The following is a 26,982-nucleotide window of genomic DNA, read 5'->3' on the forward strand; positions in this document are numbered from 1 at the left end:
GAGGGAGGAAGTAAACTCTTAAATAAATATTTTAAACAAAGAAATATGGTTGATTTATTTCGTTAAGGTATTAAATTAAACTATTTATAGATACAATTTAATTGCCTTTAATCAGAAATAAATCAAATATATTTAGTACGAAATTAAAGAAAATAATAAATATCTAAAGTGGCTAATCTAATGGGAGTTTTTATTTTAATAACAGATAATCAAACATTTGGGGTATTTCCTAGATTACTAAACAAAAATTTCCTATTCCAATCATTTTAAAACAATATTAAATAACTATGAAAAACGTCAGTATTTCTGCAGGAAATGTGATATTTTTATATTTAAAACAGGAATATTAAGCTTGTTTATATCTCACAAAACTATTTCCTTAACCCAAATGTTCTGATAACATCTACCGTAAGGAACAATTTGAAGTGTAAACTATCAAAAAAGTCAACATTTTAATTGTTTATACACTTCTTAATGCATTAGACTGAAATTTATGTTCAATAAACTTCTAAATCAAAGTTCATTTGCCATCACTGCTTAACGTCAAATGAATGAAACAACTTTGTCCAGCGATTGCATCTTTTTATTTACAAATGCAGGGATTTGCAGGTCATTGTATCAACGGATTTTAAGCGGCCTTCATTAAGTCTTCCAAATTAAACGATAAAGTCCAAAGAAAATTGCAAAAATAAATAAAAGTTCAATGAATCTTTTTAGGTTGAAATAAAATAAAAACCAAATAGTAGGAGTAAAGAGTTCTAAACTGTTTTTTTTTAACAGGACACAATGAAAAGTTATGCACAAATATCTGACCTGCCCGATCGTTAAATGGAACATCCTCATCAAATTGGAAATCGAAATTTTCGTAGCTGCGATCGTAATTCCTACACACACAGCTCTAAGCCAGGGGACTATGGGCATCAACCAATCTAATTCACAAGCACTCTGGAAAGCGACTACAACTGTCCAGGTAGTGAGCAAAAAACTGACTAACCAACTAACTAACTAACTAACTAACTAACTAACTAACTAACTACTAACTAACTACTAACTAACTAACTAACTAACTAACTAACTAACTAACTAACTAACTAACTAACTAACTAACTAACTAACTAACTAACTAACTACTAACTAACTAACTAACTAACTAACTAACTAACTAACTAACTAACTAACTAACTAACTATAACTAACTAACTAACTAACTACTAACTAACTAACTAACTAACTACTACTAACTAACTAACTAACCAACTAACTAACTAACTAACTAACTAACTAACTAACTAACTAACTAACTAACTAACTAACTAACTAACTAACTAACTAACTAACTACTAACTACTAACTACTAACTAACTAACTAACTAACTAACTAACTAACTAACTAACTAACTAACTAACTAACTAACTAACTAACTAACTAACTAACTAACTAACTAACTAACTAACTAACTAACTAACTAACTAACTAACTAACTAACTAACTTACTAACTAACTAACTAACTAACTAACTAACTAACTAACTAACTAACTATCTATCTATCTTAGTTATATAGTGATACCGAATTTAACATCCCTAAGGAATATTATTTGAAAAATTACATGCAAAGGGTTGCCCTCATCTTCAGTACCACTTAAATAAAATGGAATCTGGTAGAGTGTTGTCTATAATTGGACAAGGTTATCATACGATATTACATTCCCTATGAAGACATGGGTATCACTGCTACCACAAATTCTTAAAGAAATAATAGCGCAAATTAAGAAAACTCTTAAAACAGATTGCCCCTTGTCTGGCTAACCCCTATCAATCGAAATTTAAATTTTATTTATGTATATTCTAATTTTAAACATGGCAACATAGTATTTAATGCTCGGGAACTCTCGTTAATAAAACTACATATATACATATAGTCACCATACAACAGAAATCTATTTTTTACATAGACTTTAAGCGTTCCATTTCGTAGACTAGAACAACAAATCTATATAAAAATTGACAGAAAATAAATCTATTAAAAAAAATAAGGTCAATTTAACTGTTAAGATTTGACATTTCTAAATTTGTTAAACATGTTGTTTCTAATTTATTTTTTTTAATTAATTAATATTTTTGCAATTTTTGCGAGGTCTCTGTACTTTCATTTCAATATAATGTCAAATAAACAAATTTTTTGTATACATTTATTACAAAATAAAAACAAAACATTAAAAAAAAACTGCAATACAAAAAAATACTATATCGCCTTAATACTTATAAATTTGTATAATTCTATTATATATACTCATGTCTGTTTAAATATTAATTTATTTTGTGGGTTTTACAGACGCTACGTCAGTATTTTGGTTCTTTGGTTTTTTTGTTTAATACTTTATGTCAAAACACATTTTTTGTACTTTTTTTATGAACCACACAGTGTTTTTAATAAATTCCCATCAAGTTTTTTTTTTTTCGTTTAAGTCAATGAGCCTTTCACAACAAATTAATATCTATACTACATTATATTGTATATTTTGTTGTTTTTTTCTGTTAATTCAACTTTTTTTCGTGTGATTTCAAGTGATTTTTAGTAAAATTGTTGCTAAACCAGAAAATTATTCGTATTTTGCAAATTTTTATAAAATATTCCTTAAGTTATCAACAAAACAATTAAAAATATATATTTTTTATAATATTTGTTTATATTAAAACAAAATTTCTTTATGGTTAACAACTCAACTCAACTAAAAAAAAATCTATAATTAGATTTTTGTTATTATTTATAATTTATTTAAAATTTTAATTTGATTAGAAATCTTTGCGATTGTTTGCCATAAATGTCACTCGTTGACGCTACAAAACACTCACCGACTGGCTGGTCACTTAATAAAACTATAGTTAATTAACTATAGTTAATAATAAACCAGACTGACAAAATATTTATAATATTAATTTGAATTTCCGTTTGCTCTACGACTATTAAATAATAATTTGTTTATTAGAATATTAATTTAGCTGTCTGAAAGAAAAGAAACTAGTTATTTTATTATTTAAATATTCAGAATGACTTTCAATATATTTTTAAAGTCATGCTAAATATTTTAACTGGTAGCCATTTAAAGAACTTTAATCTCGTGTTATATACATATGTATTTAAGAACAAAGAAAATAAAGAAATAAGGTGATTTCTGTGATGTTCTATAGTGTGTTTGTTAAGGCAATAAAATTTGTATTTAAATAAAGAGGTTTCGTATAGGAAGATGTTCTTTTTAATACATATTAACCTAATTGTATTGTGGCGACTTAAGTTAAACTGGCTTTAATTTTGAAAAGATTTTTGACACTTTTATTTGACACAATTGTTTGTACCCCAGCTCTCCTATATTATAAATAAAGTTAGTACTACTCTACTAACTTTCTCTACTATGGTGTGAAGATGTGAAATTTTTCCCTCGAGGGGAAAATTGTTATCGTGAAATTTCCTTGAACATTTCATTCACAATAGTTCACATAATATCCGATTCACCCCTATCGTCAATAGAAGTGAAATTTTTATTCCCCTCGAAGGAAAAATTGCTATCGCGAACTTGCTGTAAACAATTAATTCACAATAGTTGATTTTGTAGGCAACAGCTGTCCATTTTTTCCAAACATTCCACATAAAAAAAGTTAGTGAACGAAAAAAGCGAACATATTTCACGTGAAATGTTGATTGGCGATAGGGCTGAATATCCGATTCACCCCTATCGTCGATAGAAGTGAAATTTTTGTTCTCCTCAATGGAAAAATTGCTATTGTGAACAATTCATTCACAATAGTTGATTTTGTATGCAACAGCTGTTAATTGTTTACTAAATTCTATTGTTTACAAACATTGAAATGTTGATTGGTGATTGACAACTGTACTGAAAGATTCTATAACTTTAAGATAATTATGAAATATCGAAAATGGTCGTTCTAAGCAATATTCTGCATATTTAGTTCGATTTAGTTAAAAAAAAACTGTTTTTGTATGGACTTTAGAAATAAAGTGAGTGCCTCAATTTCCAGAAGACCGTTTCCATGTGAAAATATCCTTTAATATTTTAAGCGAAAATCTAAGATATCTTCTTCTGGGCTAGGGAGAGCTTAAGGAGAAACGGAATTCTTTAAAGCCGGACAGTCAAGCATATCTTAAGGCCTTGTTATCGTATGATGGGATATCTTTCGATTGAATCGGGGTGACTTAATAAAGTGAAACTATGCTTGATATCAATATATAAAGACCACCGACTGTATGGAAAATTTAAGCAATTTTCGTCTTTAACCTATCCTTTCTTCAGTATTCAAAGGAAAAGGTGTGGTTTTTGAGTTAAATCTGAGTTCGCCAGCCACTAGATCGGAAAGAAAGGTGTCCCCTTATTAAAAGAGCGATCTTTGAAAACTAACGGAATTTTGATTTTAAGAACTTTATAGAGAGACAAACACATTTTCTGTGATCTACAGGAAAAATACTCTGATCATATGTTTAAAGAGTGGAATCTCGTTGAGAGTAATTCAATAGAATAGATTAATGGCGAATGAAGAAAAACGAAAACGATTCGCTACACCAAAAGTTTTTGCCACTTGTCGATCTAGCGATCTAAGTGGATCTTACTGGAGTAGACAAAATTCAGTGATCTAGTGATTTTTATCACCTTTTGCAACATTTTTAAATTTTTTCTTTTAAAAAAATCAATAATCTATAAACAAATTATTTTAGCCCCCCGTTAAGTACGTTTAGCACGTGTTACTTAATTCAAGCCATTAGTACAAAGTCTAACTAATGTTAATACATATTGTTGAAATAACTCTGACTTATCAAACCCACAAATTTGCAAAACAAATAAAAACATTTTGGAAAATTTTCGCTGTGAAAAAAAATTGATCAAGTGATAGCTTAGTAAAGTGCGAAAAACTTTTCACGTTTCTCTTAGGAATTTTTTTTCTTCTTAATCTTCATTCACTAATCTCATTTAGGTGTTAATTTAAATGTTTGTTAAGAAATAAACATAAATACCAAATATTTTCCATTGATTATAAAATGGTTTAAATTAAAATGTTTTTTAACAATTTAAAAAGTTAACTTATTTCTTAAGGCAGCATTTAAAAGCAATTAATACAATTATGGCAAAATATATATATGTATATTATTTATAGATATCAGAGTAAATATATTAAAATTTAAAAATAACTTTAGAAATTAACAATAATAGCTTTGGCACGTTTCTGAGGAAAAGTAAATATTGTGTTGGGGAAACTACATAAGTTAAATAATTGTTATCTTAACGTTGAAATAAAAAAGAAACGTGTAATACACTTTTCCCAGAAGTTTTGTAAATATGTCTAAGTGTAGTATTTATTACAAAATTTACATTTTATTTGAACTTGGTTGAATTCAATGAACTTGTTATTTAATTATATCACACTTTTAAATAAATATTTACCAATAAAACAAACTACAGACCCATTAAACATGGACCAACCTTACAAAAAAAAAAAAAAAAACGGAAGAAAATAAATATGAAGAGGGTGTTGATAAATTTATTTAAAAATTACACCACGATTTTTAATTTCACCTTTAAAATATTTATTTGTTTACAAAAGTTCATTTACTTTTAAAATGCAAATAATAAACAGAAGAAAAGCTACAATTAAATTTGTATTTATTTTATTATTTCTACGAATATAAATTTAAGATGTTTCCCTCTTTTCTTATTTTATTTTTTTGCCTGATGTTGAAAAACCCCTAATAAAATATCAAGTTAAATGCGAGTTTCAATTAAAACGCAGTAAAAAAAATGTCTATTATAACATTTAATTGTTAAATTGAAATTTAAAACATTTTCATTTCTAATCTTAAAAATGTTTCATATTCTAAAATGCGCATTTTTTTATTATTATATTAAGATTTTTAATATTAATTTTAAGTTTTGTATATAATTTGTTTTTTCATGACAGACGACACATGATCATATGGCAAGATCATGCATGTTTCGCTTATAAGTCCGTTTATTTATTGTATGTATAAAATAAACATTTTATAATGAAATCAGTACGAGAAAAAAACGTATGTATATAATCAACGTTCCACTTGTAAACATTTTAGCCACGCGCAGACGAAATTCAGTACGTTAGTGCCACCAACGCTAGCAGAAAATATCAAAATAAAAAATCAAACTCAGCTAAAAATATTATTGATATGTTAAATGTCATTTGCCGTTGGTGAATGAATAAATTGTTGCCATATCTGTTAGGCTATATAGAATATTAAATGAAATAAGAATTCGAGAATTGTTATTTTAGCAAATTATTTTCGATATCTTTCTGATTCATTCAATATCTGACATTTCGAAAGCTTCTACTTAGTTTAATTTACTAAATTGAATTAAAGTTGTCAACACTGTGTCCTTTATGGTTCTAAATTTGAAACAAAAAGTCTACTTTTCGACCTTTTGCGATTTATGAAAAGTCGTTTTTTCGACTTAAGAATTCAAGTATTGAAAAGACCTTCATAAATGTGACGAAATAGATAAAAAATCTTTGCAAAAACTAATGGAAAAAAGTACACAAAATTCTCTTGTCACCTGCCTTCCATTCACACAACCGTTAATTATTCTATCGTCAAAAGGGGGTGTGTGGAGTGTTGAATACGATACAACTACACAATCTACTTTTTACTGCTTAAAATTCTCATTATTTCTATTCGGTTTTTATTTATGCGAATCTGTGTGTGTTTGAATTTAAAATTTTTTTGAAAATGCAAATTTCTCAACTAGAGCTAATAACCATGACAGAGCGTTCGCTACCTTTAAAATTACACAACGAGTGATCATAATCTTTTTGATGATTTACTATATAAAAACACTAATTCCTACTACTGTGGAAACTGATATGACTGAATTGCACAGTGGGTTGTGATGAAAAGTTGGTTGTGCTTTAGATTGGGTGTAGTTTAAATATTTTCTAGTTTGTATAAAATCTTATACAATAGAAATATGTTGGCTTTTAATTATAGGTTGTCGAGATGTTGGCATCACTGTAGTGAGTTTTCTTAGACATTAATATATGTATATACGAGGGTGGTACTGAAAGTTCTATCTATCTATCTATCTATCTATCTATCTATCTATCTATCTATCTATCTATCTATCTATCTATCTATCTATCTATCTATCTATCTAATCTACCTACCTATCTATCTATCTATCTATCTATCTATCTATCTATCTATCTATCTATCTATCTATCTATCTATCTATCTATCTATCTATCTATCTATCTATCTATCTATCTATCTATCTATCTATCTATCTATCTATCTATCTATCTATCTATCTATCTATCTATCTATCTATCTATCTATCTATCTATCTATCTATCTATCTATCTATCTAACTATCTATCTATCTATCTATCTATCTATCTATCTATCTATCTATCTATCTATCTATCTATCTATCTATCTATCTATCTATCTATCTATCCATCTATCTATCTATATCTATATCTATATCTATCTATCTATCTATCTATCTATCTATCTATCTATCTATCTATTTTTTGTACTTCTCAGATTCTCTGAAATTCAGGATGAATTTCTGATAAGAATGGAATTGTACTTTTAATCCAACCCTCGCATATTACTAATAATTATAGTATTTTAATTGAATTCAGTTTTTTTCTCGTTTAATTATAAAACAAATTCATTCAGTACTATAAAAAGAGGCTGTTGAATAATTTATTAATAAATTTTATTAGTTAGAATAAAATATAATTGTCTGTGTCTCATATTTTATTTATAGCTACATTAAAAATTATTTAAAACTTTTATTTTCTGAACTGATTATAAAATCACATTACATTAAAACGTGTTTAATTACTTGGCCACCGACAACCAATCAACACGATAAATATCTTCTCGTGAATGTAGAACAACAGATGATTTGAAAACTTGTGATTAAAATTGCGTCGTGGCGACTTAAGGGGAATTACTACAAATCGATGACAATTGTATGTTCTTAGCAAAAAATTTCAAATAAAGCAATAAAAAAGCAATTTTTATATTATTTTACTTTTTTTACAGTTTAATTTGAAAAATAAATGTGTGTGCATTTGTCATTTAAGTGATTTTGTGTTTAGCCAGTTTATGTTAATTTTCTTATGAATACGAAATAATTTCATTTCGAGATCAACTTTAGTTATTATCACCTTTAGCAGTTGTTGTCGCAGTCAGTGAGCAATGCGGTTATTTGTTTAATTTTACAATACTCAGAAAAAGAAAATGAATGTTGTCTTAATTTATTATTTTGACATTATTTTTATTTTGATATCAAATGGTTGTTTGTTTGTTTATGTATATTATTGCAATTTCTTTTATGATCATTTATTATTATCTTTCTTTTTCTCTTTAAAAACCTAAGTTTAAGCTTTGGGGCTTGGCCTGTCTATATGTATCAGTTGTTGGGTTCACTTGTACCTAAATTTAAATAAAGTTTCAAAGACGACACTGGCTTTTCAAATACATATTAATTTGTAAAAAAAAAAAAAATACACACACTCATCCTCTCATTTATACATTTATGAACAATTTATTCATTCATTTTTCTTCTTCTTTCAATTCATTGAATTTTTAGCGGTACAAGTTGGTTTAAACTAGTATTTTGTAGTGTGTTTTAGTTTCAATTATTTTGTATTTTGAATTCTTTTTTATTTTATTTAAATGTTATTAACAATTTATTAAAAAATTTAGAATTTAGTTTTAGAGTTTGTTTAAATAATTTACATGTGAACAACATTTACATGTTCATTTAGTGGAGTATAGATGTCTGAAAGATTTTATTAACAACAATTTTCAAATATTTATTTTGTTAACAAATCTTTTTACAGTTTGTTTGTTATTTGTAAATATTTATTTAATAATTATTAATTAATTTAAATGTTTAAAATTTCACTAATTATATAAAGAAAATTAAATAAAATGAGGAGATTTTTTTAATAATGCATCATTGCATTGCATGTGTGTCTGGGAACTTTTGCTATTTTGTGATTTAACAAGCGTAAATAATTAATTGCAAATATTATTTTTCGTTGTTGTTAATCAAAAGTTGATTGTTTTGAAAAAAAAAAACGTCGCACTTTTATCAATTTCATTTTATTGCTGATTCATAAGATTTGTCCGTCAGTTCACTTTATTGGCTGCGAAATTTCATCTCATTTCTTTATGTCATTACTGTTGTTTTTTAAGTTCAATTTCGTATTCGTGATCGAATGAACTTTAATATCGAAAAATTACATAATTTTAAACATGAATATTTTAATCCTATAGAGTTTAATTCCTCTTTCACCTCATATCTTAATAGATTGAAATGAAAAAGAGAAGAAAGTAAAGGACAGGGCGTTGAGAACTGTATTTAACTTTTCTAAAAGATTCAGTTTGTTTTTTTTTTATAGAAAATGTTTTCGACAAGTTTTCTATCGAAAACTTTTAGACGAGTTATTAACTTTCTTTCTTTGGAAAAGTTGTTTAAGATCTTTGGCGAGTTTTTAATATAAATATTTTCTCAATAAGAAACGTTTTAGAGATTGTAGATTTTGTAAAAAAAATTAAAAGAATTTACGATAGAAAACTTTTAGACGATTTTTTTAGGACAGATATTCGACGAGTTGCTAATTTGAAACCAAAATTATAAAAAACTTCGTTAGAAAAGTTTTTAAGCCATATTTTCAACGTGTTATCTATATAAATATTTTCCACGTCTTTTTTATAGAAAGGTTTTTATTGAGAATTTTGATCTAACATTTTCGACGAATTTGAAATTAAGTTTGAAATTGTTTAAAAAAGTTTTAATATAATTATTTTAGAGAAAAAATCTTCGACGAGTTACAAATTTAAAATCAACGTTTTATGAAATACTATTGTTAAAAAGAACATGTAATAAAATATTTTTAGACCAGTTTTGAGTGTAAAATTCTTCTTTTAAAATTGATAAAACTTGCTCTAGAAAAATCGTTGACAAAACAAGAAAGATCTCTTCAAGTTTTCTTTATGCATATATTAGTCGACTTTTCATATGGAAAAGAAAATTAATATAAAATTTTTAGATGTAATTTAAAGAAACATTTTCGACGAGTTAAGAATTTGAAATCAATCTTGGCAGTTGTTTTATGAAATATTATTGTTAAAATAAGCTTTTAATATAATATATTTAGACCAGTTTTGAGTTTAAAATTATGAACTTGAAATGGATAAAACGAGTTTTATCAATCACCCCTATATCGCCAATAGAAGTGAAATTTTTGTTCCTTAGAAATGTTCATTCCATTCGAAGGAAAAATTGCTATCATAAACTTTCTGTGAACAATTCATTCACAATAGTTGATTTTGTATGCAACAGCTGTTCATTGTTTAAGGGCCCTTCAGACGATCACACTTTACATACGAAAAGTCTAATGAAAAAGTAAAATGAAATTCCAACCGTATGACAAAAAAGAGAATAAAAGTCGTATGATTTATATTTTTTGTGTTTACACGATTGGTATAAAACAATAACAAAGTAAGATGGAAACAGCTGTTTCACTTCTTTTGTATGTGTTTATATAAAAATACATCCCTGATCTAATGCGACTTGTTTGTTTTTTTGAATCATTTCAAAAAATGATGACAGCTATACGACTGTCCAATTTTCCATCCGTATTTTCTGTCAATGTGTGATGATTTCGTTACATATTGCGTTTAGACGATCCCATCCGTTCTCTTCTACACCAAAATTTGACAGATCATATTACTTGTGTACTCGTGTCAAGGGGGCTTTAAAAACTCCATCAAAAAATTTCACAACAGGGGAATTTTTTTCACCTCAAAAAAGTTAGTGAACGAAAAAAGTGAAAAGGGTGAAATGTTGGTTGGCGATAGTGGTATTATAAAACTTTTAAACTAATTTAAAGAAAATTTTTCTACTAGTTACCAACATGAAAGCAAATTTGTCAGATTTTTCTGTGGAACATAATTGTTTAAAAAATGTTTTAATATAATCATTTTAGACGCTTTCTTGGTGTCAAATTCTGATCTGATTAAAATTTTCGACGAGTTGCGAATTTGAAATCAAATTTGTGTGATTAATTTATTAATGTTTTTTTCTTCAATTTGTGTTCATTCCAAAAAAGATTTCTGATCTGAAACATATGTTAAAAAGCTATTTATTAAGATAAGCTAAAGAGAGCTAAAGAGTACGCAAATCATAAGTACATAGATTTTTTTACAGATAATAAAGATTAAAAAATGGCACGATTTGATTAATTTGGAATTTCTATTTAGGCCTATTAAAACATACATTTCAAGTGTTAGCCAAGCGTGCGATATTAAACTAGCAGACAATGAAAAGAGTGTTGCCAACTTAAATTCGGCAATACTTTTTGGGTACTAAATCTTACAAAAGTATAATTTTTTTTGAAAAAGTTTTAACGATTTCAAATGGTGTAATTACTCTATAGAAATTATATACCTGGGAAATGGTGTACTCATATCCAAAAGACTTTTTTTTTCGTAAATTTAAACATGATGTCTTAAATTGTCCATGTTATTGACTTTATAATGAAATTAATTGTCATAAAATAAAATATTAATTAATATTAACACGAGTGTTTACTTTAATAAAAATATAAATCTACAATCGATCATAATAATATGTTTTTGTACAAATATTTTAACAGTTAATAATTTTGTTTTTTTACTTTATTGTCTGTCTGTAATGAATAGACCTGGGGCCATTAAAAATGTATTATGAATAATAATAAAAATAATAAAAAAAACAATTATAATATTTTACTTAAGATTGAGATTGAGAAATGAAACACGTGAGGAAATTCGATCACATCACATGTTTAGAACAAATAAACAAACGAACAATTTGTGGAGATGAAAGCCGTAAAAAAATTATTTAAATTTAAAATGATTAATTCTACTACTAAATAGCTGAGAATAATACACATGATCGCCATTATTTTTTTGTATATAATTAAAAATAAGAAAAAAATTGTTATTGTTGTATAAGCAGAACAATTTAATTAGATTTAAATTTTATTTTATAATGTTATTATAATTGTCCGAACATCTCCTATTAGAGAGATGGTGGGTTTTTTGTTTTAGTGGATGAGACATTTCATCATATAATGCTTCGTTAAATTTTATTAGATTATTTTTTAGTTCCTTAAAAGGTAAAAATTTTCTTGATTAAAATGTCAAATGAGGCAAGTTAGATATAAATGTCTTTCATTTTGTTGATACGATGAAAGGTGTGCTGGTCTCGTTTTCATAATATAGACACTATCGGCTAAATTGTTAAAAACAAATATTAATCATTTTGTGAGAGTTTTAAATTGGAATTTGATGCAATATTTCATTTTAACAAACAATTAATATTGTCATTTTGATAAAATACTTGTTGAAAGGGTGTTATCGATATAACAAAATGTTTTATCAGAATATTAGAAAAACACCCCTTTTTATGGTATGTGTATAGTGTGGGACGGACCTACCGACTAAACGCCTTTGTCTAGAAAGTTGGAAAGTCGTGTGAAAAGTGTGATTCATTTTCTGATTTAATGGCCTTAAATATTAACTTAATAAACAAATATAGAATAAAATCTATGTATTTTAATATTTTAACATTTTGTCATTGAATTATGCTTTCTCCAAAATCGTATATTGACCTTACTCCATTTTTTGGAATCTATCGGTAATTCATTTTAATAATGATGATTTATTTGTTTACATTTTTAGTTTTAATAAACAAATATTGATCATAGAATCACTGAATCAGAAAGATATTGTCGAAATGCCAAACGTATTATTATAATCATTATTTTACTGCTACGTTTTTTTATTAATTCACATGTTTTTCTTTTTTTTTTTTTTGCAAATTTTATTGTTAACGATGAGTACAATTATTTATTGTTATTTGCTTTATGATAGATCGTTATTTTTTTTTGGCAAAAAAAAGAAGTAGAAAACAATTTTTGTGACATTCACGCGATTTCTTTTGTATCTGATAAAGATCATGTGATATGTTGTTTAAATATTGCTTTAGTAAACAAATAAAATTTATGCCCATAAGTACACCATACTCATCATAATTAACCCATTCGAAAATATCATAAACATTTTGCAACCGAAGTAAGTTTAGAGAAAACAATAAAGGAAAAGATAAGCTGTGAAATCATAAATTAAGAAGATTCCACAATTTCAATATAGGTTTACATAAGTAGAAAGTTTTTTTATATATTAAAGTCCACAAATATCCGGAATAGTTAAGGTTTAGTCTTAAGTAAAATGAAATTTGTCTTTGTAGGTAATACTATCAGTACGGAGGTTCATTTCCCATAAAAAGATCTGCTAAAGCATCGCACTTTATCTATCTATCTATCTCTATCTATCTATCTATCTATATATATCTATCTATATCTATATCTATCTATATCTATCTATATCTATCTATATCTATCTATCTATCTATCTATCTATCTATCTATCTATTCTATCTATCTATCTATCTATCTATCTATCTATTCTATCTATCTATCTATCTATCTATCTATCTATCTATCTATCTATCTATCTATCTATCTATCTATCTATCTATCTATCTATCTACTATCTATCTATCTACTACTATCTATCTATCTATCTATCTATCTATCTATCTATCTATCTATCTATCTATCTATCTATCTATCTATCTATCTATCTATCTATCTATCTATCTATCTATCTATCTATCTATCTATCTATCTATCTAACTAACTCTTTCACTTCCCAACAATTCAAAATCTCAAAAATTCAAACAACGAATCGAAAAAATACTTTTTGGTTCCGATTCGATTCCACAAAATTACCTAATTTTCACAAGATAAAATTTCACATATATTTTACAATTCACGAAACACATTTCAAGCATTTTAATTTTTCACAAAAATCCAATTTCACTAAAAATCAAATTTTAAACATAAATTCCATTTTCACCAAAAAAAACTAATTTTTTTACCAAAAATTGCGACTTTCATCAAAAAATCTAAACTTTTCACATAAAACTAAAAAATTCGACTTTTCACCAAAAATCCAATTTCCATCAAAAAATCATATTTTTTGTCACTTTAAAATAATTATTTTCGCAAAAAATTATTTTCACTAAAAATTAAATTTTTCAGTAAAAATCCTAATTTTAATCAAATATTCGACATTTCACAAAAAAATTAGATATTGAACAAATATTTTTCACAAAAATTTAAATTTTCAAGAATTTCTGATTTTTCGCAAAATACGAAAGAGGTTTATCGACCTATTTAATCACCCATATCCGATAGGGGATGTAAAATATTTCCCCTGTTGTGAAATTTTTTTATGTAATTTTGAAAACAGCTGTTCCATACAAAATCAACTATTGTGAATGAGTTGTTCACAGCAAGTTGACGAAAGCAATTTTTCCCTTTGAGGGGAATGAAAATTTCAAAAGAACAAAAATTTCTCTACTATTCTTGATAGCAAATTTTTGTCACTTTGCATTAGAACGTGTTTAATACCAATTTTCAAAAAGGGTTAAAAGTTTGTTTACGTTTTAGTTGTTGTTATTAAAAGTTAATAGTATGCATTAATAATAAATGAAATTAAGTTAAATAAATATTTAATTTATTTAGCTAAATAATTTTCCATACATTTTGGGGGAGGATTGTAAGGATTTGTTTTTGTGTGATGTCAACAAACAAACCATCAGCTACAAAAAGTGCAAATTGACAGGTGTTTTTAATTATTTTCTTTTATTTGTCCATAATTTGTAGATACAAATTTTTTCATTATTTATTTAGTTAATATTAAGTGTTAATAAAAAGAGAAATATTGATGATTACTATTGCATATAGAGTTGTGTGTCTGTTAATATTTTATTTACTTTTTCTTTTGCAATATTAATTATTTTGCATTATATGAAAAAAAAAATTACAACAATAAAATTTTTACTTTTTTTTTTTTTTGTTTAAATATTAAATACTTTCCAAACCATTCTATGCGGAAATAAAGGTTTTAATCAATGTTATTACTATACTAAGTGCATTTACTCCTGGCTATCGGCAAATAGACACAGGTAAGAATATGAAAAGAATGACAACTTTTGCATATTAAATTACAATTTCAAGTTGAAAAGATTTCAAGTTTTTTTTTATATAAAATGTAAATTTCAATTGTAACACTTTCAGATTTATCATTAACATTTTATGGTCATATGAATGGCAGCAATATTGAAATGAACTATTCATACATCAGTTGGTAGGGGTGTAGAAACAAAGTCGGCAAACTCCATTTGTTTCATTTAAAATAACAAATAACTCTCTATGAATATGCAAATAGAAAAACATACTACATCACTAAATAAATATCTATAGAAATATAAGTTTTTCTTATTTATTACGAAAAAATACCTAAATGGAGTTTGCTGCCTTCGTTTATAAACACATTGCACTTGTTATTTCTGAACGAACTGACTGGAGAATGAGGCCGTAGAGGCAATATTAGATATGCAATAGTGTGACTGACCCCTTCTCCCTACTATTTATTACTAAGAATTGATAAATTATTAAGTAATAGTAGTTCAATCATTTATTTTTTGCAAGAATAATTAGTAATTGAAATGAATAGTGTTAAACAGAAATTGTTTTATTTATTTATATGTGAACACCTTTGGAGTGAGATAAGTTAAAGCAAAACCAACCAACAGGTCTTATCTTACTTAGCAAAGACAGAAATGTTGTTAAAATATTAACAATAATGTTGGTGTTAGAATGACTATGTATAAATTACCATTGCCAATGATGTGCATTAATTTAAGGGAAAAATTCCATTTGTGGATAAATATTCTTAGTGCATTTTTGTTTGTATATATGTACATATAAATTAAGTATAAATTAATTTTACAAGACAGAAATATACATAAATGGATTTCTAGTATTTATAATGTGCATAATTATTGCATTTAATTATTTAATACCCACGTTGTAATATTAGAATTCATTGCGCTGTAATATAATGGAAAAATGCAAAAAAAAAGACACAAAAAATTAAAAATGTTTGAATAATCAAATATCGAGTTATATGAGCCGTTCGACATTATTGAAGGAAACAAAAGAAAGAATCGTAGAAAGCAATGAAAGTTTATACGCATGGTTAAATCCAAAGGTCGATTTTTTGTAAAAACGTAATTCTAGCAGTAGTGTACTAAATAGTAAAGAATGTAGGGTAATAGTAAAAAGTTGGTATTTAAAAAAACTATATTTGGCACCACTTTTTTCAATCTTTGAAAAGCAAACATCAGCATCTATCTTAAGCTATGTTTACACGATTGTCACATCTTACAGCGTTGGCATTTGAATGTTTAGGAAATTTCTAACAACTGGGTGAACTTATAATGACCATGGAACCATTGTCAGATAAATGTTTTCTACTGGCAACACATGCAGCTAAAATAAAATATGGCAACTTTTTCATACAACAATCTGACAACAGTGTGAAGTTCACACTGTGAACTGACAATTTTTGTTGACAGATCAATTTATTATCTGGCAATGAAATTGTAAGTTTTTCTTACAACAGTCTCTGAACTGACAATTTAAATGTTGTTAACAATTTTTCATTGTCAGTACATTGCCAGATCTGCCAACGTTGTTAGATCTGACAACAGTGTGTACATAGCTTTAGTCTTGCATATTTTCCTACATCGGTTAGCATGATTACATTTTAAATTAAACTTTGGTCAATTACAATTACTGGTTATTCTGAATTTTCCCCTTATTGTTAATACCTAAATTACAAGTAATTTTAATTCATAAAATATAAGTAAATAGATTAACTTCAATTACAAATATTGCTCAATTATACATTACAAGTAATTTTGATTGATTAATTTTATTTAAATGAAACCTAAACGAACTAAATATGCATTTCAGAGTCAGTGTTAGATGTGTTCCAGTTTAGATGTTTTAAAGCATTTCAGAAGTTGAGAAAAATTTGAAAAATTTTGAAAAACACCATTCACTCCTATCGCCAATCAAAAATTTCACGTTAAATATGTTCACTGTTTTCGTTCACTATGACAAATTTTTACAAAAGAGGAAATTTTTGTTGGAATTTTGTAAACAATGAACAGCTGTTGCAACTAAATTCAACTATTGTGAATGAATTGTTGACGGCAAGTTCGCGATAGCAAATTCCCTTTGAGGGGTATGAAACGAAGATGTCACTTCTATTGGCAATAGGGGAGGACAATTATATTTGTAGATAAAGTAGTTTTTAGTCAGATTTATCAATTGTAAGATCCATGAATATATATTCTCAAGATTCTAACCCTCCGGGGCATGCTTCCTTGGTGAAAGACCCTCATTTTTGTGTATTGCAATCCTTGAGTAAAGACTATAACTGGTGATGTCATTTCACTCCTCGGTAGTCCTTGGAATGATTTAACATGGGGTCTAACCAGAGAACCACATAATGTGTTACTACGGGTGGCCATTTCGCGCAGGTCTTGTCCTTGGTTCCACATAATGGCTGTGGTTTAAACCCAAATTCGCGACAAGGGTAAGTTGTGGTTAAAAGACTGGTGGACGGTGAAATCTATATTTCGGGATAAGTTCGGTGCTGTTGCCGATTGACAACAGATGAGTTGGAATGAGTTGCATATGATACAGGATGAATATAGGGGTATACGTAACTCATCCGCCCGTATACTTAGAGTGAGTCTGTCGTATGTTGTTCTCTTATGAATGTGTCGGAAAAATGAGAAGTGTGCTGGCTTGAATGGTGATGGATGAAAGGTATGTTCAGTGTAAACTCTGTTCATACCAGATTTACCACAGTGTGTTACTGTGATTTACCGATTACTTCTCTAGGTGCCGTTACCGACTTAAGTACTTGAGCAAAATGCACGTATACTTTACCGAAAACTCCATATATAGTACGTAAATTGCCACCTGTGTGTAAGAAGCACAATGTGGCGGTGGTGATTCGTTACAAAAGCTCACCCACTGGTTGAAAAAGACCACCGTGAAATAGGCCAACACGGCAGGTGTTCACGTAAAGCACTTTGACATTAATTCTCAAGAGTCTAAAATGGGGTGACTCTTTTTTCGAAGAAATATTACGAATAAATACTTAATTCTTCAGAGATTGAAAATTGAATTTTATCTTATTCTAAAGGATATTTCGAAAGAAGAAGATATAACAGGGATTAAATATTTATTTTGAAGTGGATAGGATTGGACTTTCAGATGACAACAAATTTTATAAAAGAAGGTGTTTTCGCGCTGTTATAACGTTTTTTTTTTTTTCAAACTTCATGACACGATATTTGGAAAACCTGATGTGATGGATAAGTCTTGAGGTTATATTAGGTACGAAAGATAAGAAAATTTATTGTGGAAACAAGTTACTATAAAATGTGACTGGAATACAGTAGAATTGTTAGAATGAATAAAATCTCAATTAAGAACACATGGGGATCTCAAGACACATTTAGCTTTCATTTAAACTCAAAACATATAGATATCTGTTGATTACATTTCCAAAAAATACTAAATTTTTATTTCAAATATCTAAATTATAAATAGAAATCATTCTCATCTCTCACTGCCTAAATGGAAAGTATTCATCATCACAGTTTGATTATTTCAAAATTAAAATAACTTTTGACTTTCTTGCAATATTTGTAAATATTCACTCAAAATTTTCTATAGCAAAAAGCACGCCCACTTTACAAGAAAATGCCAAATAAACGATGACATTTATGGGGAAAAATTTTTAAAATTTTTGTCGGGAAATCATGAACTTGTTTATAGTATAAACAAGTTCATGATTTCTTTATACTAAAATAAATTTACCAGAAAATCTAAAAATTGACATCATATATTAAAAATAGTGCAGTGAGGAAAAACATGAAAGCATATGCACGAAATGTTTATCAAAAAAAATTCTATAAATTTCTTCTCAATTAATATAAATAACTAACTGCCTATAAATAAAAATAAAATAATTACAATAAATATTTTGTTTATATTAAATAATGAGGCAAAAAAAAACGTAATCGAAAAGTATTAATAAATTATTGTTAATTATATTACTAAAATGATAGACAAGGTAATTATTACATTACATGGTAACAGAATAGAATACAACACGAGGATGTTGTTGTGATGATTAAAAGTCAATTAAAAATTCCATCATCTCTGGAATGTTACAAAGAAAGTATTTTTTCTATATAATTATCTCTGAGATTAAAAATGACGCATTATTTTTGTATTTGTTTAAAAAAAAACAACAAAAAAAATAAAAATACTAAAATTACGTGTAAAATTTTATTAAAAAAACAAACATTAGATTGTGATTTTCAGCTTTTGCAAAATAAAAACAAAAACATTTTAAAATTCATGTTAAATCTCCATAAAAACACATTGATTATCTTATTTTGCTTAAAATATACAAATAATTCTATGAATGAAATGTTATAACAACAATTTTTGGAAAAGAAGCGTAAATATTTGTCTACAACTAGAAATTAACTACTAGTAGATAAATTGCATTTTGTAGGAGAGATCAAAATCAACAAAAATATCTATTGACTGACACCATCAAGGTGAACAATTTTGAAGTGGTTTCCATCTAATATAAAGAAACTTGTCAATAATTTGCTGTTAATGTTAATGAATTGTTGGAATTTTAAATTTTGAAGAAAAAAATAAAAGAACTTGTCAGTAAATAGGAATAATTTATTATTGTGTACATTTTAATTGTTGTAGTTTGACGTCAATTACGTACTAATCGTGGCAGCAGACGTTTATTAACTTATTTGCGGTTTTTTAATGTCGTCTAAATGTTGTTTATGTCAACAATTTTGTTTAAAAATGGAAAATTTGCGTAAAATTTATTTATAAGAATGTATTTATAAAATTAAAGTGTCAATTGCCTTAAGGAAAGTTTTTTGATGCATTTAAATTGCAAATAATTTAGGACCTCATTCTTACTTTACTCTGGTTTATACTGAGACTAGAAATAATTTGTACCCATAAAGATTATTAATAAGATCATAGTTATTCAGAGGTTTAGTTATGATACTTAATCGGAATTATTGTTGGATGCATTAATTAGATCTTGTTTATGTGTTGATCGAGTTCCACACATATTTATACTTTGTGATAATACCATTTACGAAAATACCACGTGGTAGTCTAAGTATATATCGTCTATAAAACAGTTTCTAGTCTATTATATGGTATAGTCCTAGTAGTCAATAGTCTAGACTATAGTCTAGTCAATCGTCTAGACTATAGTATAGTCAATAGTCTAGACTATAGTCTAGTCAATAGTCTAGACATAGTCTAGTCTATAGTCTAGACTATAGTCCTATAATAGTCTAGTCTATAGTCTAGTCTATAGTCTAGTCTATAGTCCTAGTCTATAGTCTAGTCTATAGTCGAGTAGTATAGTCTAGTCTATAGTCTAGTCTATAGTCGAGTCCTATAGTCTAGTCTATAGTCTAGTCTATAGTCTAGTCTATAGTCTAGTCTATAGTCTGTAGTCTAGTCTTAGTCTAGCTATAGTCTAGTCTATAGTCTAGTCTATAGTCTAGTCTATAGTCTAGTCTATAGTCTAGTCTATAGTCTAGTCCTATAGTCTAGTCATAGTCTAGCTATAGTCTAGTCTATAGTCTAGTCTATAGTCTAGTCTATAGTCTAGTCTATAGTCTAGTCTATAGTCTAGTCTATAGTCTAGTCTATAGTCTAGTCTATAGTCTAGTCTATAGTCTAGTCTATAGTCTAGTCTATAGTCTAGTCTATAGTCTAGTCTATAGTCTAGTCTATAGTCTAGTCTATAGTCCTAGTCTATAGTCCTAGTCTATAGTCTAGTCTATAGTCCTAGTCTATAGTCTAGTCTATAGTCTAGTCTATAGTCTAGTCTAGTCAGCTATAGTCTAGTCTATAGTCTAGTCTATAGTCCTAGTCTATAGTCTAGTCTATAGTCTAGTCTATAGTCTAGTCTATAGTCTAGTCTATAGTCTAGTCTATAGTCTAGTCTATAGTCTAGTCTATAGTCTAGTCTATAGTCTAGTCTATAGTCTAGTCTATAGTCTAGTCTATAGTCTAGTCTATAGTCTAGTCTATAGTCTAGTCTATAGTCTAGTCTATAGTCTAGTCTATAGTCTAGTCTATAGTCTAGTCTATAGTCTAGTCTATAGTCTAGTCTATAGTCTAGTCTATAGTCTAGTCTATAGTCTAGTCTACAGTCTAATCTATAGTCTAGTCTATAGTCTAGTCTATAGTCTAGTCTATAGTCTAGTCTATAGTCTAGTCTATAGTCTAGTCTAGTCTAGTCTATAGTCTAGTCTATAGTCTAGTCTATAGTCTAGTCTATAGTCTAGTCTATAGTCTAGTCTATAGTCTAGTCTATAGTCTAGTCTATAGTCTAGTCTATAGTCTAGTCTAGTCTAGTCTATAGTCTAGTCTATAGTCTAGTCTATAGTCTAGTCTATAGTCTAGTCTATAGTCTAGTCTATAGTCTAGTCTATAGTCTAGTCTATAGTCTAGTCTATAGTCTAGTCTATAGTCTAGTCTATAGTCTAGTCTATAGTCTAGTCTATAGTCTAGTCTATAGTCTAGTCTATAGTCTAGTCTATAGTCTAGTCTATAGTCTAGTCTATAGTCTAGTCTATAGTCTAGTCTATAGTCTAGTCTACAGTCTAATCTATAGTCTAGTCTATAGTCTAGTCTATAGTCTAGTCTATAGTCTAGTCTATAGTCTAGTCTATAGTCTAGTCTATAGTCTAGTCTATAGTCTAGTCTATAGTCTAGTCTATAGTCTAGTCTATAGTCTAGTCTATAGTCTAGTCTATAGTCTAGTCTATAGTCTAGTCTATAGTCTAGTCTATAGTCTAGTCTATAGTCTAGTCTATAGTCTAGTCTATAGTCTAGTCTATAGTCTAGTCTATAGTCTAGTCTATAGTCTAGTCTATAGTCTAGTCTATAGTCTAGTCTATAGTCTAGTCTATAGTCTAGTCTATAGTCTAGTCTATAGTCTAGTCTATAGTCTAGTCTATAGTCTAGTCTATAGTCTAGTCTAGTCTATAGTCTAGTCTATAGTCTAGTCTGTAGTCTAGCCTATGGTCTAGTCTATAGTCTAATTTATAGTCTGGTCAATAGTCTAGTCTATAGTCTAGTCTGTAGTCTAGCCTATGGTCTAGTCTATAGTCTAGTCTAATTTATAGTCTGGTCAATAGTCTAGTATATAGTCTAATCTATATATACTCTATATTTTAATCTTTAGTCTAGTCTATAGTCTTGTATATAGTGCAGTCTGGAATTCTGAACATTGAAAACATATTAACGCTTTAAATATCAAGAATAAGATCGATGATGATGAACAAAAAAATGTTGTAACTATTAAAAGTTGTTAACCGCATCATTTACAATATTTTCACGTGATTAGAGAATATTAGAAAAAATTAAAAATTAGTTTAGTCTATATATGTAATAATAATAACGATTATGGAACATTGTATTATACAATATTATTTATTAAAAAATGCAATTTAAATACCAATACTAATATAACAATAAAACTAACTATTTATCAATTTATGCAAATCATTTTACTATAATAATAATAATAATGTACTATTACGTTAATTGCTCAATTAAGTAATGATAATAATAGTAATTGAATAATATTGTTTAGTTATTTATAATTAAAGTTTAACTCGCCATCTGTTTTTATTTTTATTTAACAGTACAAATACTTTTCCGTTTGTGATAAAAAAAAAACACAAATTCATTCATATAAACAATGAAAGGCCAAAACAAAGATGAACTGACGTCTAGCTAACACCCTTTCACACCAACCGATCTATCATAATTTCATTCATAAAAATGCATAGATTTTATTTACAAAACAATATTTTGCTAGTAAATATTAAATAAATATAGAATATAATATAATAAATTTAAAATAAAAAAATCTGATTAAAATCATGGAAAAACATTGTTTGAGGTATTATAAATTTAATCATGAGATTGGGGATTAAAACATGATAAAAATGTTTAAAATTAAAACAAGGGAAATGATTTTGCTAATTTCATTTGCTTTTGCTATTAGGAAGGCAAGAAGTAGGTACTTTTAATTTAAATGTTAGATAAGCAAGCAAGCTAAACGTCTATTATTATAGCGGCGATCAATAAATTGTTATTAATTTTATGATTTATTCCCACTTATAATGAAAGTTAAACGGTCAATATTTTTTTTCTAAAAGCCATAAAATAATCAAACAAAAAGAGTATATAGCTGGAAAATACCCTCAACAAGTAATAATGACAAAAAAAGAGCTGATAATTTTACAAAGGAATGCAGCTGGTTTAAGTAAATTTATAACGAATTGTAAAATAATCAAATAAAACTTTAAACTTCGAAAGGTTTTGTGGTATTAAACAACAACAATAACAAAGTAATTTAATGGAATTTGTAATGAAAACTATATTTAAGTGTTGGTGTATACTAAAACGATTATATTTAAAGGAAGATTAGTTAAGTGAAGGTATTAGTTTATACAAAAAGCTGTTATAAAACTTTTTGCAATTTGTGTACCTTTATACAAAAGGCCTTTTTGATAATCTACCATCGATAAATAGAAAACTTAAACAAACTTAACTTTAAGTATCATTGAAAAATCATAGCGCCGACACACTTTTTTAAAAATGTTCTCTTTAATTGTTCTTTAAATGGAAATATAAATCATGAAATTTTATTTCAAAAAATTTTAATTAAATAAATTTAAAATTATTCTATAATTTTATTTAAATATTGTTTAACTATCAATTTATTAACACGCAAAAAATTATCCAAAAATTTAAAATACAAATAATTTATGGCATATTTTAGGGCTTCGACTGAAAATATAATATTTGTATTGACATGCAATATTTAAAATTCTAAAACAACAAACACGTCAAAGTGTCAAAATTAAATATTTGTTTTTGAATTTATTTTTATTTTAAAACATTGTTTAAAGCTGTTTTAAGTATTTTTTTAGAAGAAATATTTACAATTACTTAATTTTTGCATTAAAAGGTGTTTTTTAAGAAAGTGAAAAAATATATATTTGAACAAGTTGTTTTTTTATTTTTGAAACTCATATTTATTCATTATATTTTTTAAATGGCAAATTTGACGTCAATGTCTAACTATTTTAAGCTAAAAGAAAATATTTATTTAAATTAATGAATGCACTTTAATGAGTTAAATGATCACAATTAGAAAATCATAAATATTTATTTAAAAAAAATAAATATTTTAAAATGTCAATGTTTTATTTTATAATAAATTTAATAATTTGTTTAACTTTAGCCATGGAAATTTCTTACTTTTACAAAAAATTTAAAGTTTTATTTTTTCGCTGAATTGCTGTTTTATTTTTGTCCACAGCTCAGTGCATTTGTTGTAATTGACACCTTTTTTTTAAAAAAAAGCAAGGTGTATAGTGGACGATGACCTATTTACAAGTTTTATAATTGCTTAATTAATTTCTTTTTTTAATTTATGTTTAGCTTGGTATTTCTTTACCGCATTAAGTTGTAAAAATTATTCAATCAGATCAAGCAGACGATAATTGAAACTTTTTAAAATTCACACACTTGAAGGTATCGTATGTATGGAAATGTTGATGTGTGGTTTTGAAAATTAAGAATGGAAAAAACTAAATTTATTGAATTTATGGAAGAATTTGATAACTTTTTTATTATAAAAAATGTTTAAAAAAGATTAAAATATTAAAAAGCTTTTTTCTCGAAAAAGCTTTTTTGTAAAAAGCTTTATAAAAAGGTTTTTTTTAAGTTTAATTTATACACAAGTTTTGTTAATACATAAAAAGTTAGAAAGCTTTTTTCTTAAAAAGCTTTTTTGTAAAAAACTTTCTTCGTAAAAACCCCTATTCGTAAAAAGCTTTCTTCATAAAAGTTTTCTTCCAAAATATTTTTTTCATAAAAATTTACTTAAAAATTTTTTTCATGAAAAAAATTTTTCCAAAAAAGCTTTCAATATAAGCTATTTTATAAAAAGATTTCTTTATGGAAAGCAATTTCTATAAAAAGCTTTTTTTGGTAAAAAGCTCTTAAAGAAGCTTTTGTTAAGAATTACATCTACACGATAATTGGATCTCCACTATGGAAAATCCGAATTTACACTGATCGAAGTATTGTAATTTAATATAAATATTAAAAAGAAAATAATAAAAAAGTTTTTCTTTTTCACTTACCCTTAAAGTTAAATGAACCATTAGCTATAGAATCTAATATAGGTGGTGGTGGCATAAAAATGTTAGTAGCACTACCAACACTATCAACAACAGCAATATTATTTAAAACATTCGTTTCATTGGGATTAATATTACAAAAATCAGGATCATCAGCATCGAAAAGAACACTATCTTCCCATTCGGAAACAATATTCGAAGTAGTGGGACGATTTTTCATTTTCCAAAAGTTGTTTTTAACTGAAAAAAAATTAAAACGAAACAAAAAGGAAATTAATTAAGTATTAAAAATGTTTTTGTTGTTAAGTGTGCGTGTGTGTGTTTGTAGTATATTATTATTTAATAACATTCAATGCATGCGTGCTTTTTAAGAATATTTAAGTTTAAAAATTGTTTAATTTAAATGGCACTTGGAAAAGGTTAAAAGTTCATATTATGAAATTTGCAAAAAGTCAACACGAAAAAAAAATAATAGGAAATAGTATGCCGAAACGTAAGTACCCTTCATGAAATTATTTTAATTTGAGACTGATTCGCTAAATGCAAATGGACACTTAGGCAAAGGAGACTTCTAAAGGTGAGCTACTAATGCAATCAATGAAAGATATCTTAAGAGTTCCAACTTATATGTATAACTAAACAAAATCGTGATAAGTATCAATCTTTGGACTTGATACAAATTCGAATTTAGCAGATAAAGTACAAATTCATTAGAAATAATCTTTATTGTAATATTATTTGAAATCTGTAATTAAAAGTTACATTCTATTCAGCTTTAATAAAATAACTTTATATAGAGTGCCAACTTAAAAAAAAAAAAAAATTTGCAACGCAGGCGCTTTTTCATTCGATTGTTTGTTTGTATAAACGTACACATTCATGCACTTAAAAATGTGCATTTAAAATAGAAAATCAATAAAGTGTTTTAAATATTTAATAAAACAACAATTGTTGCATTATGTATTGTGCAATTAGGCCATACATACATATGTATGTATATATGTATGTAATAGTTGTGTAAAAGAACAGTTGTTAGTTATAAGCATAGATGCGTGTAGTGTTATTATATTAATAGTTTATAAAAATACAATAGGGTGATAACCAAAATTAAAGCCTAAAGTGTTGACTACAGAGTGGGCGCTACAAGCAATGTGCTACAAACTATCCTTGTGTTTTCAAATGTGTCAGTCAGAGTGAAAACGAAGATTGATGTGAGAAAACACAAGCAAAAGTTTGTAGCGCAAAGCTTCGCATCGCTTGTAGCGCCTTGAAAAAGCAACAGACAATTACAGCCCGACCTTTGTTTGTCTTACATATAATTGTCTTAAGTCAAAGTTGTTTAAAGAAAATTTAACAATTTTTTATTAGAAATTAAAAAATTTTATTTCGACAGAATTAGCCTAACCTCAAGTGCTTTTGCCGCCGAAAGTTCTATAACCTACGTGCCGCTTAAATATTTTTCAAAAATTATCTAAACGTTATACTCCTAATACTATAAGTTAGTTGTGTAGAACATTTGTTTGTGTACTTGGATTTTGCTTGGTTGCTCTTCAAAAACATTTTAATGTTGGTCATGGTTAAATGGTGCAACGGGTGGATGCATGTATGTACATATATTTAACGTTCATATGGAAGGGTGTTGTGTGTTT

At 26.9% G+C, this 26,982-nt stretch overlaps 1 protein-coding gene across 1 annotated transcript in view; it reads right to left on the minus strand.

Annotated features, from left to right (window-relative positions):
* LOC119610468 (protein pinocchio) overlaps positions 1–26,982 on the minus strand; it is a 51,588-nt gene that overhangs the window by 22,932 nt on the left and 1,674 nt on the right. Inside the window, exon 2 of the mRNA XM_037965691.1 lies at positions 25,337–25,573. Within this exon, the coding sequence (XP_037821619.1) occupies positions 25,337–25,553 (217 nt within the window). The 5' untranslated portion in view covers positions 25,554–25,573. The remainder of the gene's footprint in view (positions 1–25,336; positions 25,574–26,982) is intronic.

Source organism: Lucilia sericata, unplaced genomic scaffold, assembly GCF_015586225.1.
Source record: "Lucilia sericata isolate MDLA Ls3-8-SP2 unplaced genomic scaffold, ASM1558622v1 Contig001201F_arrow, whole genome shotgun sequence".
Lineage (NCBI taxonomy): Eukaryota > Metazoa > Arthropoda > Insecta > Diptera > Calliphoridae > Lucilia > Lucilia sericata.